This window comes from Oryzias latipes, chromosome 4 (assembly GCF_002234675.1).
Source record: "Oryzias latipes chromosome 4, ASM223467v1".
Classification (NCBI taxonomy): domain Eukaryota; kingdom Metazoa; phylum Chordata; class Actinopteri; order Beloniformes; family Adrianichthyidae; genus Oryzias; species Oryzias latipes.
Genome location: NC_019862.2, coordinates 5,049,035 through 5,066,720, shown reverse-complemented (window position 1 = coordinate 5,066,720; position 17,686 = coordinate 5,049,035). Strand labels below are relative to the sequence as shown.

Sequence of the window (17,686 nt, the reverse complement as noted above, 5' to 3'; positions counted from 1 at the left end):
CTCTGCAAAGGAGGAACTGACCTGGTGACCTGAGCCTGCTTCCTCCTCAGGCAGAGAGGCTGCTCCGCTCCCTGAGCTGCAGGGTCAAATGGTTTAGCATTTTGCAGTTTGCTCTGGTTTCGGTGTTTGTTGCCGATGACGGTTGGGAAGGGGGCGGGTTAGGGCTGATGTGCCAGTCCTGCAGGAGGTGTGTGTTGATTGGAGATCATGTCACTTGGTGTTGATACAATCCAGGAAATGTCATTTCTGACTCCTGATCTGTTCATCATGGATGCGCCATTGTAATCCCCACTAAACTTGTAGCCCTCTGCACATCTGTGTTCCTTTAAGATGAGAGAGGCTTTGATTTCCCCCATCTTCTTGTCACGATGACTGGCACACATTTTGACAGGTTGAGTTAAAATAGAGAAAACTGTGGATGAAGATTTGCTTGTCGGAATCTCTTGCCCTGGGCTGTAAGCAGCAGAAACAGAAGCCCACTGCCTTGTGTCAAATGTTTATCAAAGAGCCTGATTAGGCTGCTGTGTTCAGCGTAACAGACTAATGGAAGGTACAAAAAAAGGAGTGAAATCCCCACACTTTGCATCTCTGTGTGACTGGGAGAAGAATGAAAGGAGGAGGAGGAGGGGTGCCAGCAGAAACCTTTGACCAGCAGGCTGGAAAATATCACATGCCCTTTGTTGTCGCACAGATGCAGACTCTGAGATCTGCTGTTGTTCTCACTTTCTCTCCTTCTTCTCCATCATTCTTTTTTCCCTCCGATGCTGCAGGAAATAAACCTGCCCCCTCTTGCTGAGGCCGGCCGGCTGGCTTCCCCTGGCCATTCCTCTCTCTTTTGTTTCAAAAGGGCAAGGCTCTCCAGCCCGAGCGGTTTGCCCTGCAGTCCCTCGCCAGGGGCGATGCTAGCCTCAGCTGCTTCATCACCAGGGGACTGGGCTAACATGTCCTGACTGCACTTAGCTGTGTTTCTCTGATACAGTCATGTCACATCAGCCTGGGCTCGAGTGACATTGTGTCTGTGCCTAACTTTAAGCAGTTTGTTGCCGTCCATGTTTTTATTTCCCCTTCGTTTTTGGACTGATGTTCTGATTTACTGCAGCATTTTCTGGCAGCAGCTCTGCCAAGCGTTTGTGTCAGATAACAGTGCCTATTAGAAGTTCTCCCGCTCCGGCCAGCTTTACCCCTACAGCAGACAGAGAGAGCGATGCCTCCCTCTCTCGGTTTTTTTCCCCCGCCTCATCCTTGCCCCTGCATTAGAATTTCCAGATAATAGGCTTTGACTTCTGGCTGCACGTTTATGGGTCTTTTCATGTTATCAGCTTAGCTCATAGCGTGGAGCTGAAGAACACAGACTCCTAGTGACAGGCCAGCCAGTCAGCAAGGCGAGCCTGTCAGGATCTCTCATACACTAATGATTTCCCTTTAGTCTATTTTCTGTCTCATTGGCCGTTTCCTTCAAAAACAAAATTGCTCATTTAAATTCTCATGCCTGGGGCATTTTAGTCTTCAAATATTGTTGGAAAGTGAAAGGATTAGGCAAAATATGCTTTTTTAAAATGTTAATATATTTTCTGGTTCACTTTCTCCTCTGAGGCCAATTAGAGAATTTCTGCTGGCTGCATTAATGTCAAACTGACATGGCTGGCTATAATTACACTGTGCTTGAAACCTAACTTTCACTTGTGGGTAGATGAGTGTGCCTCGCAGTGACACAGACACTCGCTCTGCCAGCTTTTGATCATTTAATCATCGCTTGCTTTCTTTCACTCTTTTCCCCTCTTTCTTGCTGATGATCTCACCTTTTATTCTTTCTGCTGAAAAATGCAGCGTTGTGTTTCATTATTCAGCGCCGCCTTCATTAGTGACATCATGCAAGCAGCACAGGGGGGACCGGGACGCCACCTTCGGGTGCAAACATCAGATGTGCTTTTGTTTACTTGCTTGATATCAGTAGTAGGCTGTGTTGCTCGTGTTCTCTGCATGTGCTGTTTTGTTTGTTTGTTTGTGATGCAGCGAGTGAACGCTGTCAGGCGGTGAAAGAGCAGCAATAAGCGGTACAAAAGCAGCAGCTCTCGCGATGCTGCACCTCTGTGGAGACCAGAGAGATGCTTAATGAAGGTTAATGCTTTTGCCATGAATATGTAAAGAGTCTCTTCCACACAGAGGACTTTGAGCTTCTTCTAGCTGTCAGTTGTCATGGAGTCTGCGATGCATCATAATCTGAAAGGCAAAAGCAGGAATGACATATTAGCAAACCAAGATTGTCAATAAAGGTGAACAAAAATGAAAGTTTTCCTGTGACTTCATCTCTTTTCTTGACTTCTAATGGATAAAACCTTTCAACCTTTCTCTTTGAACTTCCTCCCTCTCATTTCTGTCCTTAAATGTTGAGAAGCCAATCAGTTTAACGCGTCTGTGAATTTTCTCCCCTGTCCCATGCTGGACACCATCAATCTGCTGCTGTTTCTGGCCCTGGGGGCTCTGGGGCCTCCACCTCCCCCCTCTCCTCTTTCCTCCTTCTGCAGTTTTCACCCCTTTACTCGGACTTCAGGTTATAGGAAATGGCACTGACCCCTCCTGATCCCCCCCGGATTACCTTTGTGAAGCGTGAACGTTGTTTGGGATCACACGTCAGGAGCTAACTCGTAATTATTTTTGCGGCGCCATCAGCACGGATCAATCACTCGGGGAGGCTGGCAGTGGAACGCCGCTCGCAGCCATGGATAGAGTCAGCAGCGCCCCTGCTCTGACTGACAGCTTTGGTAATTAAGTAATTGTACAGAGCCCACGACTATTAAAACAACCTTGTCGGGGCCAGCCTGTGTTTGGGGCGTGCTCAGATCAATGTGAGCGCTGCTGATTGTGTCCCTCTGACAGACAGAGGAGGAAAACACGAGCTTTCCTTGAACGTGTCAGCAATTCCTTTTTTTTAAAGAAAACAGCATTTTCTTTTTCTCAACAGGAGGAAAAATGGCAGCTCCCCCAATCCCCCTCAGTTATATCACATTTGGAATTGCATGCACTTCACGCTGAACCTGAGTGTCACATGTTTCATTACTCTATGACATGTAGACACAGAATAATATACAATGTGTCCATCTTAAATGTCAGAGCACCTTTAATTCCAACAGGATGTAATTCTGCATGGAAATTTGCCCCCCCCCCCCCCCCCCACCAACACGTAAAGATGGAAAAAAAATGGCGGAGGAGAAGGCCTTAGAGTGACTTCTGATAGCTCAAACTCTTAATAAAACCAATACATGGCATAAAAGTCCCCATGGCAGCTGGAATGGTGTATCAACTCATTTGCTTTTATGCAACAATCTTTCTGAAGTGGCAACTGTCCCGGTGAAATGTACACAAAAACTTGCTTTTATCTAGCTTATGCTACTATCAAGTACATATCTGAAAAATCGTGAACAAACATCAATCAATATTTTGTTTATTTTTCTATTTTTAAGTAAACCAAACAGATACGGTGGGTTTTCTGAAGGGAAGCATGGTTTCAACCTTTGCTTTTAATTGGATAAATTCAGAAATAAACTGAGGCATTTCTCAAATGCCTGCTCGCTCCATCCATATTAACGTCAAAACAAAAGTTTGTCATTTTGAGAGCAACTGTTGGCATGCTGGGAGGTCAGAGTTGAGGCAACTGTTGCTGCAACTGCGGCGACATCAGTAAAAAAGGGTCAATGTGAGTCAAATCCAGCTGCTGCACTTTTTACAGCACAGGAGGATGTGCGGCTGGAGGTGTGCATGTACATGCAAGCCCTGGACAGAAGGAACAGAGGATGTTAAAGAGATGAAGCACAAACATTTTAAATGTGGACAACAAAATCAGACACTGAGGCATTCTTAGAGTCTTCCTGTTTTATAGGAAACAGGTTGTCAGACAAAATTCTGCAAAAATCTGGTCAAATGAGACCTCCTAAAATTTTCCTGGAAAATAAATATTCAGGAATCACAGAGTCAAATTTCAGTCAGAAGGTGAAGAGTTTTGCTTTTAAATAGCAGAAAACACCTTCAGCTTCTTATTCAGTCCTTACTTTGACAAAATCCCATTTTGATCTGTGGTCCTCTGGCTCCTTACATACCATTAGACTCCATGTTCATTTCCAGCTCTTAATCAATATGACCCCCTACTACAGTGAACCCACAAACCATCTGCTAAAGCGTCTTTGAGGAGGTCAGCCGCCTCCTATAAGCTAATGCTGCTGTGGCTGTAATTTTACTATTTTTTTGGAATATTATTAAACAATATATATCTATAACTTTCATTTAATGATGATTATTATTAGTATTATTGTTACTATGTGGCTGTTTTGAAATATAAATTATTTAATTGTTATTCAATTTTTTTAACTTTAGACGTCTTTTAACATCACAGCATAACTAGAAATAAAACGTTTTAAAATGGATATATAAGAATTTATATAAATAAAAAATATTGTCAAGATTTTTGAAGAATCTGTGACCATGATTACTATATATTTACCCTGTTAGTGATTTTTCTTTAAATGTTGTTTTTTTTCTTAGGTTATCGGGCTACTGCCTTTTTCTAGATGGGTTGTGTAAAACTTTTGTCCACTATCCTGCACCTCGTTCCGCCGTCCTCCCTCCTCTCGGTGACAGACAGTCTAAATGCGGGGGTGTCTCTGCGTAAACGCTGAAACTGCGCGGCCCACAGAGGTCGCCGTGCGTCGCTCACGCGCGCATCCGCAGTTGCATCGTCCCATCACTGAGCGTGCAGCTGAAACCAATGAGACCCAACTGGTAGTTCTAAATTCTCTCCCGTGGCGCGCTGAACCTGATCAGATGATCGATGCGCAGCTGTATGAGCGGCGCGCGCTTAGATTGACGCGTGCAGGCATCACTTTGATCTGATCAGTTGAGTCGTTTTTATAATAAGGCTCCGCGTGAGTTTTTTCAATGTGCAGGATCCACGCGGAATGCGGGGAGGGACGCGGCCGAGGCCTCGGTGTACTCTTGAACGCATCCACTGCGCCGCGCGGCCTCGCTTTGTCGCCGCCTCGCGCTCAAACTCTACAAGCATGACATGCAGGAGAGCCACGCGCCTTCACCGTCCACGAGAAAACCTGGTTTTCACTACGCAGCTTTAAATTCAAGAAAAAATATAGAAGAAAACCAGCTGCCAAAACGTTTTTTTATTTAAATCGAATTTCGCAACAACTTTAACGATATTCGAAAAAATGTTTGACCAACATGAACATTTAAAATATAAAATATTGCAAGGCCAACAGATCAAGGAAGTATTTAATAAAACATCATATTTTGTAAAAAATTCTCGTTCGTTCGTTGTTCAAAAACAATAAAAGAAAATATTCAGTCTATATACTATATATATATATATATATATATATATATATATATATATATATATATATATATATATATATATATATTTGCCGGAAAATAAATAAAATTGAACAAACCTGTACAGCTTTTTTTTCCTCCCTTCAGTTTCCTTTTAGCAGCTTCACTTCTGCAGGAGAAAACAAACATTCGGAATGAGGTCAGACGGTTTATATCATATTTTTTTTCTTTTTTTCATATATTCTTCCTATTCCCTCCTTTTTAAAAAAAATTGAAATACTCTGGGATGCACATCCAGATTAAACTTTAGAGGAGAAATGCTGCTGCTTTCACTCAGGAAGTGTCCGCTCATCCGCAGGTCCGCGCCGCCTCGTGCAGCCTCGCGCGCACTTACCTCCGCGTCATCCTTCACGTCTTCGTTGAATGCCAAAAAGTGCTGAATTTCTTCTACCTTTGAACGCTCATTAGCACCTCATAATTACTTTACTAATGAGGCTGACATGGTTGTTAACAGGATGCGCTGCAGTGACAGGCAGTCCTCCTCGCTCCCGCAACGTGCCGACTTTCCGGATGTTTGCGTGAAGATGGATCAGATGAGACGGCGGGTGGTCATTCCCACAAACCTGACCTGCTTCATTTGTCTTTGTTTGTCCAAACAATTCTGAACAATTTAAAACCTTAACTAAAGGATTTTATTAACGGAATGAAGAAAAAGCCTTATTCATTTTCCTACCATGCTCCTGGAACTGCCACTCATGACTTGTTGCCTTTTTAGTTACACTTTTAAAGAACACTGTTGAGGCTCTGCTTTTATTTTCTTAAAAGATATTAAACTCCTGCATCCACGCTGCTGTCTGCTCCGCTCCGGACTCCGTCTATATTTTCCAGCGTGGCCTAACATGAAGCAAAAGTATTGTTTTCCCTTTTCCATTAAAAAATAAAACCAAAAAAACGCTGCAGCTTCCAAACTCGCGGCTTGATGATAAAGAAGCAACTCCCTGATTGGCTGCCTGGCGGAGTCGGTGAGGATGCAAGCCAATGGCAGCGCGGCTGAGAGGTGGGTGGGCGGATGCGGAGGTGGGAGAGAGAGGAAAAAGGCGTCGGGTATTTATTATAAAGGAGAAAATATTAATTCCCCCCGCCGTGGCCCGTGACGTCAGCATAGGAAGTGGTTGTAGAGCAACACCGGAGCGATTAGCAGCCCAAAAAAAAGAAAGGAAGAAAAAGGGGGGAGCCTGATGTCGAGGAGTCAGCCCCATGTATATCTCTGAATACGCCTCAACTTTTAACTCAAAGTTCAACATCCAAACACAAAAAGGGACGAGGATACACAGGCGCGCCTTTGCTTTTCCGCTCTTTCCCTGAATGTTGGAGCTACAGCCCTGGATTTTTGCCTGACCTGGGTTTATTCCTCAACTCTTTTTTATGTTTTATTTTTTATTTTTTCTTCACTCTTCAGAGTTCATTTTCCTGATTTTCTTCTGATCTTTCCTGTCAGTGGAGGAAGACTGGTCCTGCTGTTGTTATGAAGGCTTCAGCAGTTCTTTCTTAACATGGAAGCATCCAGCGGGTCGAGTTTTGGGATAGACACGATTTTATCCAGCGCCTCAAACTCTGGTAACCCCGTGCTCATGAACGGAGATTTCCGCCTCAGCGACAGCAGGACAGCGGATTTCAGGAGCCAGGCAACCCCGTCGCCATGCTCGGAGATAGACACCGTGGGAACTGGCCCCTCGTCCCCCATCTCCGTCACCATGGAGCACGCCTCCGATGCGCATCTGGTCCAGGACAGCCTTCAGCATCACCACCATCACCAGCCGCAAAGCCTGCCGCTGTCGCCGCAGCAGCAGCCGCAGCACGCCGGGGCCGGCTGCGCCCCGAGGACTGCAACCTCCTCCTTTCTAATCAAAGACATTCTGGGCGACAGTAAACCGCTGGCAGCCTGCGCACCTTACAGCACCACAGTATCCTCACCTCATCACACCCCCAAAGCGGAAAGTGCCACGGCTCCGGACGTCTTCAGGCCCAAGCTGGAACAAGATGAAAACAGAAGCAAATTGGAAAAACGGGACGAAATCCCCAGCGAAATGAAATGCAACGGTGAGAGGAACATCCCATAATACTTCTGAAGAGACGGAGATCAATTCTCATTAGCATTCCTTTAAAACTTTTAGAGGAAGTAAAGGTAAACAACTACAGCCAGAAAAAGAAAACCGTATAAACAAATATTTTAATAGTACGAACAACAGCATCAACTTTAAAATTAAAACAGTATTACTAATACTTTACATTGTAATAATAATAATAATAATAATAATAATAATAATAATAATAATAATAATAATAATAGTTTTAGGTTCTTTGTTTTAGTACGCTGTATTTGTGCAATGGATGTGAAAACAGATGTAAGCCTGGTGATTCTCCCCGTGCGTGGGGCCTCCCTGGTGGGTCAATTAGAGAGATTATTGTTCTTCCTGGAGGGGGGATCACTGTGCTCTGAAACCGGCTGCAAATAGAGACGGATTGATTTACTGATGTCTCGTTTTCTGAAGGAAAGAGAAAAACTTTAGTGACAAACTCTGCCCTTCCAATGCCAGTGCGCGCGCGCTCGCGCTCGAAGGGAGTTGTTGGCGAAAGTTTGGCACAATCAGAAACACAATCAAAAAACTGGATACAGAGTGTACACAAATAGTTATAGTTTTTTGCGTGATTTTTTTTAAACATCAACTCCTCCTCCACTGTCTCCACTCAGGCACCAAAGAAGAAGGTGACCGGGAGATCTCCAGCAGCAGAGACAGTCCGCCGGTGCGCACGAAAAAACCGCGCAAAGCCCGGACGGCCTTCACGGACCACCAGCTCAACCAGCTGGAGAGGAGCTTCGAGCGGCAGAAATACCTCAGCGTGCAGGACCGCATGGACCTGGCAGCGGCTCTCAACCTGACCGACACACAAGTCAAGACCTGGTACCAGAACAGACGGTGAGCAGCTGTGCGCAGTTCATGGCAAAAACAGAGGAGCAATTATAACGCGTGTTTTTGTGTGTGTATATAAACAGATGTATGTGTGGGGGGTGGGGGAAGGGGTTACTGCACTGAAAATGGTCTTTGCTGGAATTTTGGCCATTCTATGCCAGACTCTTACCTGTTATTCATTCCCATGAGGGCCCACAAGACTTTACAGAAAAAGAACTCGCTTTTTTTTTCTTTATGTGTCCTGATATTTATTTCTACACAATTATCTTCATAATTTTGTTTGATTTATTGGGTTATTCTGCATATAATGTTGTGGGGGACCGATATCTTTAAAAATAAGCAGCAGGGTCTTTTTTTATTGCCTGGTCATAATTAACATATTTTTGAATATATATATATATATATATATATATATTCAAAAATTTTGCATGATAAAATATTTCTTTTATTTTTTTATTTTTAGCTATTTTTTTATCTATAAAAAGTTCATTCTTATTTAGTTGGTTGGAACCCCTTTAATAATAATCTGTGCTGTTTCCTTAAAAAATGTTTGGCGATTTTCTGATACAAATAATTATAATATTTGGATGAGATGTGTTATTCTTTCTTATTTTTTAGCCAAATGAACCCTTAACTATATATCCTGGCTGCAATAATTAGGTCTCTGCATCCCAATTAAGGTGGCGTTTAGGGACCCAGCACGAGCGCAAAGTGAATAAATTATTCATTCGCTGTGTTTTGATCTGATTTCCAGGACGAAGTGGAAGCGGCAGACGGCGGTGGGTTTGGAGCTCCTGGCTGAGGCAGGAAACTATTCGGCCTTACAGAGAATGTTCCCCTCGCCCTACTTCTACCACCCGAGCCTCCTCGGCACCGTGGACGGAACCACGGCGGCCGCTGCGGCCGCGGCCATGTACAGCAGCATGTACCGGACTCCATCAGCGCCACACCCCACCCTCCAGAGACCTCTCGTGCCCAGGGTGCTCATTCACGGACTCGGCCCGGGGGGGCAACCGGCGCTAAACCCCCTGTCCAACCCCATGCCTGGCACGCCGCACCCGCGATAGATGCACAAAACTTCGGACGCTGTTCCACCACCGCGGGCCTGTGCCGCAGAGACACACTTAAAGCTATTTTACAGACGCAACTGTGGAGGTATTTAATTTGGGCCCCAGCAGCCGAAACTCAGACTCTGTGCCCGGTTCCACGCGAAGCGCGCGGACTGCTCCTGTCTGATTGTTTGTTTGTATTTTGTACAAATACACCTAACATTAGCAAATAAACTTATAAAGTTTATTAGATGGAGAAGAAGTGAATGAATAAAGAAGTAATAATACTAACTAAAACTGCATGCTTTTATGTAAAACTATAATGTTTCACCAGGCACAAAATTACGCAAACTTCTGCCAAACAACAGCGCTCCTGTTTTGGAGCATTTCCTTTGTTTTATTGCAACTCTTCAATTAGAATTTTAAATCCCCACAAAGTTGCGCGCAGATTAATTTGCCATCCCTCCTACCTCAAGTTTATTTTATTTTTTTTTTAAACTCTGGATAGTCACTTTAAAAATTGAGTAAACTGGTTGGTTCCTGCAGCAAGTGGTCAGCTCAGAATTAGTGATGGCAACTGGAGGCAACTTTCCCCTGCCTGCACCCTGAATGTCCGCAGCGCACATGCATATGGATGCGCAGCAGCTGATCGGTGGCGCGGGGTGAGCCGGGCACGCTGGGAATGCGGCCCGGGCTCAGCAGCTGTTCCCTGGGAGCGCAACAGACAATGAGGCTGAATTTCTCAGCGTGGAGCGGTCAGGACTGGGGGAAACACGCGCGCGTGTGTGTGCGTGCGTGTGTGGATGGGGTGTTAAATTGCTGATAATCTGCTCATTCTTAATGAGTATTAACCGTTGGTGAAAAAAGTTGTGCGGTACCTTCAGTTTGTGCGTCAGTGAAATATTTCATTTAAATGTTGCGGCAGATTGGATCTTTGTGCAAATTATTTTGATTCTCTTTTTTGTCCAAAATAACTTTAGAAATGCTAAAGACAGAATGCTGACCTGCAGAGAGCAGCTTCGGATTTGAGATCTTTTACTCATCCCGTTATCCAAACGCACAGAAGGAAAGTTTAAAACAATGTTTTCATTTTTTTAAATGAAAGAGATGGTTTTGTGCTGTCATTTGCGCATGTAATTTAGCGCAATGTGGTAAAGACACAAAAAAGCTCTTTCATCATCCTGGACGTCAGGGCCTTGGAAGCCGCGACGCTGAAAGCAGCGTTGGCCTACATATCCCAAAAAATATTAGGTTGCCATATTGACCCCGCAGCTTTTGGCCATTACTGTGCCACAGAGCCATTGCATCGTTGTTCATATGCATGATTTCTGCGCCATTATTTATTTATTGCGCTCTGCGGGTGGGAGGGAGCGGAGGGGAGGGCGCTTCTGCGGCTGAGCGCCTCTCCTTCCAAATCATTAATAACAGGCTGGCGCCAAAGCTCTGAATTAATAAGGTGCCAACACCTCGTTACCTGGTGGCTCATTTAAAAAAAAAAAAAAAGAAAGTAGCTTTATTTTCTTGACTGTTTTCATTGAGCAAATTTAGTGCACGTGCACAGACATTGAATAAATGTACATATTTATTCACTTTTAAAAACGAGCGAAAACATTTTAATATGAATATAATAATAATCTCAATAATTATTATTATTATTAATGGGATTTTGGAGAATTGAGGAAATTGTTGGGAACGCATTCCATGGTGGCAAAAAGGGCAGCGGACTTGAATAAAGAGGATTAGGCCTTTCTTCGACATGGGCGCATGTTAGCCAGAACAGATGGGCTTTAGAGGCTCGTTTTCTTCTTCTCCTTGCCTCAAGGAACCTTGTTGGGCTCTTTAATTGCCTTTCTCCCCCCTCATAACCAATGTAATGGTGGGATATCTTTTTCATTGTAATAACGAGGTAACACTCGCTCCCCTTGGCCTCTCGTTATCACATCTCCTGTATCACTCACTAAATACTAATTTTTTTACCCCCCACCCACCCCTTCCACCCCTAAAGAAAAAAAAAACGAATTCCTGTAAATCTTTTTTTCTTCTTCTCCGGTTTGCATCTGTTTAATCCCGGTTCTGCTCACGGGCTTCAGGAGGATTTAAAGCTCCTTTAAACTGCGACTGAGAATTTAAGGAGGCAAAGCAGCACGTGCGTTAAGTTAGTTTGTGAAACAACTGTACACCGGAAGAAAAGCAGTGGGAGATGCAGCATCAGCTGTGCACATTTTCATCATCAACACACTGAAACGTTCAATTCTTCAACGAGAAATTAATCCCCATTTAGCTTCAATCACGTTAATGAATTATAGAAACACATTGTTAGTTAAATGACTTTAAAGGCCTACGCAATTTAGAATAAAATCCCAAACCATTTTAGTCCCCGTTTTTTCCTTTTATGTAAAATATTAATTAATAAAGAATTCATTTTTTGGTGACTAAACCTAAAATCTCAACCTAAAATAACATTTAGATAAAAAAATCGAACAGTGTGACATATCACATATATTTTTAAATGACATTTTAATGATAGAAAAATAATTGAAATGAACTGTGGCTGAATATTTAAAGCAAAGTTTGGATGGTAAGGCCAAAGAACAGCCTTCCTCCTTCCAAACCCCCTCCTCAGTGGACATGTGCAGCAGTCTGGGCTGAATGATGCCAGATATCAGAGTTTAAATGGCCTCATCATTTCAGAAAATCCAGCCAGTTTCCATTTTCTCTTCTTGTCAAGTAACAGGACAGCTGATGGCAGAGAAGCTCCGCTACCTTTCAAGTTTCAACCACCGCCGTCACAATCGCCCGCACAACCAAGACAGGGAAAAAAGTATGTCAGCAGTGATGTCAAAAGCTTCAATTTTTACAGAGCAATTAGGGGTTTCATCACAGCGGAGCCATGTCAGGATTCATTACGGCTCAGCTACAGCTAATTGCTTCAAGGTTAAAGTAACAGATCTGACGGCATTATATTTTAAGTGACAGGCTCAAATTCTGCTGGTGTTTCTCTGAGCACAGCTTGTGCATGCAGACAGTGCTCAGATGTTTGCTGCAAGCAGCTGAGATTACGGCACATTAGGGCAGTTAGAGGAGGGAGCTTCTGCTCTAAAAGAACATGTAGGATTGGAGTTGGATGTGCGAAAGCAAAGGTCACCGTGCGCATTCTCTGGTACGGCCTGCAGTTGGAGGTTTGCCTGGCAGAAGAGGAGACGAAAAATCCTGGCTTCATTTGGACTTTGCGTCTTTCAAGCCTCTGCAGGTTGAACTTTTGCTGATGAAAGCTGAGTGTGAGTCAGCGTGTCCTCGTGACCTCTATTTCAGAACTCTCAGTACAACATTTTCTGTGTCTTCGTGTTTGCTTGTTTGGTTAAAGCCCCTTTAGACTGGTGCACATCAGAAGTTCTTGCAAAATTTTAGTTTTAAACAAACAACCAAAAAAATAGACAAAATGGGATTTTTTTTCTTTCTGTGGCTCCATAATATTTCAGTTGAATTTGTAACCATTTTAGAGTTTAAATGTGAAATGCTGGTTGAGAGGTGTTCAAGAAACATGAAAAAGTGCGGTATACTTTAAAATGTTAAAAATGACAGAGCAAAATTGAACCCCCTTGTGCCTGAGTTTATTCATTTAAACATTAGGAAAAACCTTGGGATGCAGGATCTTATTTTTAAGAGGGTCCTCTGTATCAGATGTTTACAAAATGAGAAATGGTCACATTTATTTCCAACTATGAAAAAAATTCTCATCTGTTTTTGCTTTAATGTAGATGCTAAAAGGTAATTTTGGAGCTGAGGTGGTTTGCATATTTACATCAATAAGCGTCAAGGGGTTAACTGTTGGGGTTTTCATCTTTAACTACAATCTCTGCAGGAAACATCTTTACATAAAACAGCCTCACCCAGACTAAAGGAAGATGTGGAGGGTGCAGGATGGAGGAAGCAGGCGGCATCCTTCCACAGTTTTTACAACTCACGACAATTCTGAGCAAATATGAGCCATTAATGGGAGTAAAATTGTTCATGATAACAGTAAACACGGGCCGCTGAAAGCTGCTGCTTTGCTTTGGATACTGCTTTTATTCAGGCCTCTTAACACCTTAATGACCCCAATTTCCGAGAGAAATTGAATGCATTTGAGCGAGATGAAAAATGGATCAGGGCAGCCATAATAGAGAGCCGCTGGAGTCTTCTCTTTCCAAATGAGCAGTTGTTTACTCTTGGCTTTTTGCTTTTCTTAAAGTAGAATACCTGATCCTTTGAACTGCCTGTTTGTTTAACCGCTGCTGGGAATCCAGGATCCCTGAGGTCTGAGTGCGTGTTGATCTAAGGTTGGATTTGAAATCGCCTAATGAGGAACTCTTTGGATAATTAGCTATAGCTGGAATGCTGTGGATAATTTGAGTTGTTCACCACGAGCAAGGCGGCGGATGATGAAAGAGCTGGCAGATCAGGGTTAATGAAAATTAGCATGTGGAGTTGCTCCTTACCTTTGTTTTTTTTTTGTAGCATTTGCCTTCTTAAAGCAACTGAAGGTGGATGTGCCGTCAGAATTTAGGGCAGGGCTCATGGCGGGGATAAATCTGCTCTTGGTGAAGAACTGCGACCATCACAGTGGTAATTAGAGCCTAGAAGGTGTCTAAAAGTGAGGTCCAGAGGAAATGAGGCAGTGGTTCCTCTGGGAGGAAAAGCTGCCCCCCATCTGAGCCGGCTCTGCAGTCAGTGCGAGACCACAAACAAGAGCTGTGACCACTTCAGACAATCATACAAGTTTGGACTGGTCTGGCTCTGCCACCAGTTAATTCTGCTGTTGATGGCTTTCCTGACGCTCCGTGAGTGTGGATGTGTGGGGACACGGAGCCCCGACCACTGCCAAGTCTTCCCATGGGGCCATACTGGCCCCTCATAATAAAAGAATTATGACTTGTTGGTTTTTGTCTTGATCCATTTTAATCTTTTAAAGCAGTGCTACTCCAAAAAAAGAAAAAAAAAGAAAAGAGTCAGTCAGTGGCCGGATGGCTTTCTCACCCAACAGTTGAGCAGCAGAGAAAGAAGGAGGCTGATTGTACCATCGGATGGAGTTAACCTCATTTCTGTCTCATTGTTTGTTTTTGTTTTGAAACACAGAGATGAAGAGCGTGCGCTTGCTTCAGGTTATGTTACAGCACAGTTAATTACTTTTTAAATTGCAGCTTGGTGGGGAGAGATGCTGAGAGGAGTGATGTCAGGAGGTTAGAAGTACCTGAGAAGTGCAGGCACAGGCTTGCAGTCTGGCCCTCTCACTTGCTGCTGGCTTCATGTTTGTGCCGATTCGTCTTTGTCCTTTCACCGACATGCTTGTGCAGAAAAATGTCTGCATCTCTGTCACGCAAAGGGTTAAACATGCAGCTGAAACTGCTAAAAGTGCTACAAAACGGGTAAGAGAGGATCAGACACGCTGAAGAGGAAAAATATGGCCTTTCTGCTGGCAGTTGGAAATAAACCGAGCTTTTCAGGAACAAAACTGGCCTTTCTTTGCATTAACTATGGGTATTGGCTTTTTTGAGGTTATTTTCTCCACAGCCACACAAAGCAGCTACCCCCCTAGTTGAAGCGATTTGCTGCTCACAATGCCTCAGCTTAACCAGCTAGGTCAGGTCAAGTTGACTCAGACAATGGGGACTTTAGTGTGTAACCCAAAGCACAAAGTGTTGCAGAAACAAAGCAGCTCGCTGCAAGTGGACCAAACATTTCATAAAGTCGCGGCCTCAGTCCATGAATGTCCCGTCTAATCTGTGAGTTCTCATCAAGCAGGGCTTTGAAGCAGTCAGGCCCTTTCAGAGCAGAATCGATAACCAGGTAAATATTACAGCAAACTTACAATCGTATCATGATTGATGAGCGTTCGGCAGAACTCTGCCTCTTTAAACCAAGTAAAGCCCACTGCATCAGATTGTTGACAGAAATTTTACATTTTTGGAATTAGGGTGTTTTTTAAACCCTTTGATGAAATCCACAAAAATATGATATATTAAGTGAGTTTTTAGTCACAGAAACCTTAGTTTAAGATGCAAAAATGCTAAATTGAGTTTTCTGGGGAAAAAAAGCCCCCTGTTTAGGGGGGCCCGTGGTGCAGTGGTAGGGCGGTCAACACCTGATCAGAAGATTGCAGGTTCAGCTCCTGCCCTGTCAGCCCATGTGTCAAAGGGCCCTTGGGCGGGTCACCAGCACCAACCCTCCACCAGCTGCAAGGTAAACCCCACCTTGCTGCTGGTGGAAAGTTGGTGCCAGTGTTCAGCAGCGGAGCCGCACCCATTAGTGTGTGAATGGGTGCATGGGTTTGTGACTGTAAAGCGGCTTGGGTCTTCAAAGACAGTAGAAAGTGCTACACAAATATACACCAATTACCATTTACCCACTGTCTCAAATTTGATCCACAAATTTTTAACACAGAGTAATGTATTTAAAAAAATAACAAGACATATTTAATTATTTCAAATTAGTCATTTAAAGATAATGAATAACAATAGGTGAGTTATTCTCTCCACAAAGTTTTGAAAATTAGCAAAACCTTTCCCGCCAAAGGTGTTTTTGGGATTTTATTTAAGCAGCCATTTTGAAATGAGCGGGAAAACCCCGTATACTGCCCCTAGTGGAATGACGATGAACTACAGGGCAGAAAACAAGGACTATACAAAGTTTAGATCATACTTATGACATAGAAGTCTCAGAAATATGTGAATCAAATATAATATGAATTATGTCAGGGTTAAAGCACTTTAATAAGAAACAACTTTTATTTCATGACAATGTTGTGACTTAAAGAAAACAACTAAATCCCATTTATCTTTAAATATGAAAAAAGCCAAAACGTAAAATATTATACTTATGAGTCTAATAATATATATATATATATATATATATATATGTAAAATAAAGAAAATTTATAAATAATATACATACTGCTGGTCTAATTTATGCCCAGACTGAACTCTTGACGTTAAACCCTAAGGCTTAACAGGTCATATTTTACTGAGGCAGAATGACTGAACTGCAGTTTAATATTTTAAACACTTGAATGCAAAAACTTCTAATTTAATCAGAAAACTTTTACATCCAAAAAGAAATCCTTCAACCTAAAACTACTTTCTAGTGAGTGAATCCAAATGGAGTTGGAAATGTTTCTGTTACAGGAAGAGGAACAGGCTGTAAAATGTCGGCCGATTTTCCAGTACTCATAAAAACAGTTCAGGCTAATCATTGGGTTTCGCCCTGCAGAAGACAAATGTCGTGTTGTTTCAGCTTCTCTAATCACATGACCTTTCTGTTCCTTCAGCGTGTACGCTCCATGTTAAATCAGAGGTTCATTGTCGGTTATTCGCTCCTCTGAAATGACTGGGGAGAGGCCCAATTATAACAGAACATATGTGTGATAATAGGGAGATAATTGTTCGCAGTAACCATTTGAAGAGCCAGCAGCTAAGTCTTCACTCAGCTGCCATCTGAGAAAACCGTTCCAGCTCGCTCAGCCGGGCGCAGCGGCGAGCGGGCCTGCAGCTGCCGCTGAGGGACGGCTGTGGTATCGGCTGATCCGTATGCGGAATATTAACTAAGGAAAGCATTAATGCCACACGTCTGGATGCAGGATTGTGGAAGAACTCTCTATAGGTTCTGGAGGTGCACATCACCACAGCGGGGAATTCACATCCAAAGGACTCCTGGCAGCAAACACAACAGTTGCATATAGCAGGAGATGAACATCTGATTTGTCACATTTGAAACCCTAATGTTTAAACCAAAAGGAAGAGCTCACTGTAATGTGTTCATTCATCTGCATAAACACCACCTGTCCCGGCGCAGACGACTCCTCAAGCTGCAAAGTTTAGTGGCAGCCCGCGCGCGAACCAATCAGTGGGGGCCCAGCTGTGGTTTCACCAACCTGCAGCGTTTTCAAGTGTCACAAAGCGCTCTGAGTACTGTTTGTGGTGCGCAGAGAGACGACTTTCATTTCATGTCAACCGCCAGCGAGACGAAGAGGCGACACGATAACACAAAGAAAACGGGGTGTGCGATCACGATTGACATCCAAAGGTAATTTATGCTGGCCCTTTATTTACTCACGCAGCTCGCACATACACACACCGCGCTGCTCTTGAAGGCTAATTTGGAGCATATCTGGCACGTTGCAGGCCCTTTCTCCTTAAGAGCTTCCATCATTTGTCTCAGGCGTGAGGAGGGTGTTATCAGAATCCAGAAATGCATTGATCACCTCTTCTTTTTATACTCATCATCCGTGGAACGGCTCCTGGGTGCCGGAGCATTTGTTTGTTTTTCCTGCTTTTCTTTTACACTTATCCTGGAACA

General features: G+C 43.5%; 1 protein-coding gene across 1 annotated transcript; it reads left to right on the top strand.

Moving 5' to 3' along the window:
* Window positions 1-6,474: 6,474 nt before the first annotated feature.
* On the top strand, window positions 6,475-9,602 carry barhl2 (BarH like homeobox 2). Its single transcript, XM_023954033.1, has 3 exons — window positions 6,475-7,434; window positions 8,087-8,312; window positions 9,061-9,602. The coding sequence occupies exons 1-3, from the start codon at window positions 6,888-6,890 to the stop codon at window positions 9,371-9,373; spliced, it is 1,086 nt and encodes a 361-aa protein (XP_023809801.1). The 5' UTR covers window positions 6,475-6,887; the 3' UTR covers window positions 9,374-9,602.
* The last annotated feature ends 8,084 nt before the right edge of the window (window positions 9,603-17,686 follow it).

Bases quoted from the DNA above. Each gene is read 5' to 3' on its own strand.
- barhl2 (XM_023954033.1), top strand. From the start codon at position 6,888: ATGGAAGCATCCAGCGGGTCGAGTTTTGGGATAGACACGATTTTATCC. The intron at 7,435-8,086 runs GTGAGAGGAACA...GTCTCCACTCAG, and splicing joins CAGCGAAATGAAATGCAACG to GCACCAAAGAAGAAGGTGAC. The intron at 8,313-9,060 runs GTGAGCAGCTGT...TCTGATTTCCAG, and splicing joins ACCTGGTACCAGAACAGACG to GACGAAGTGGAAGCGGCAGA.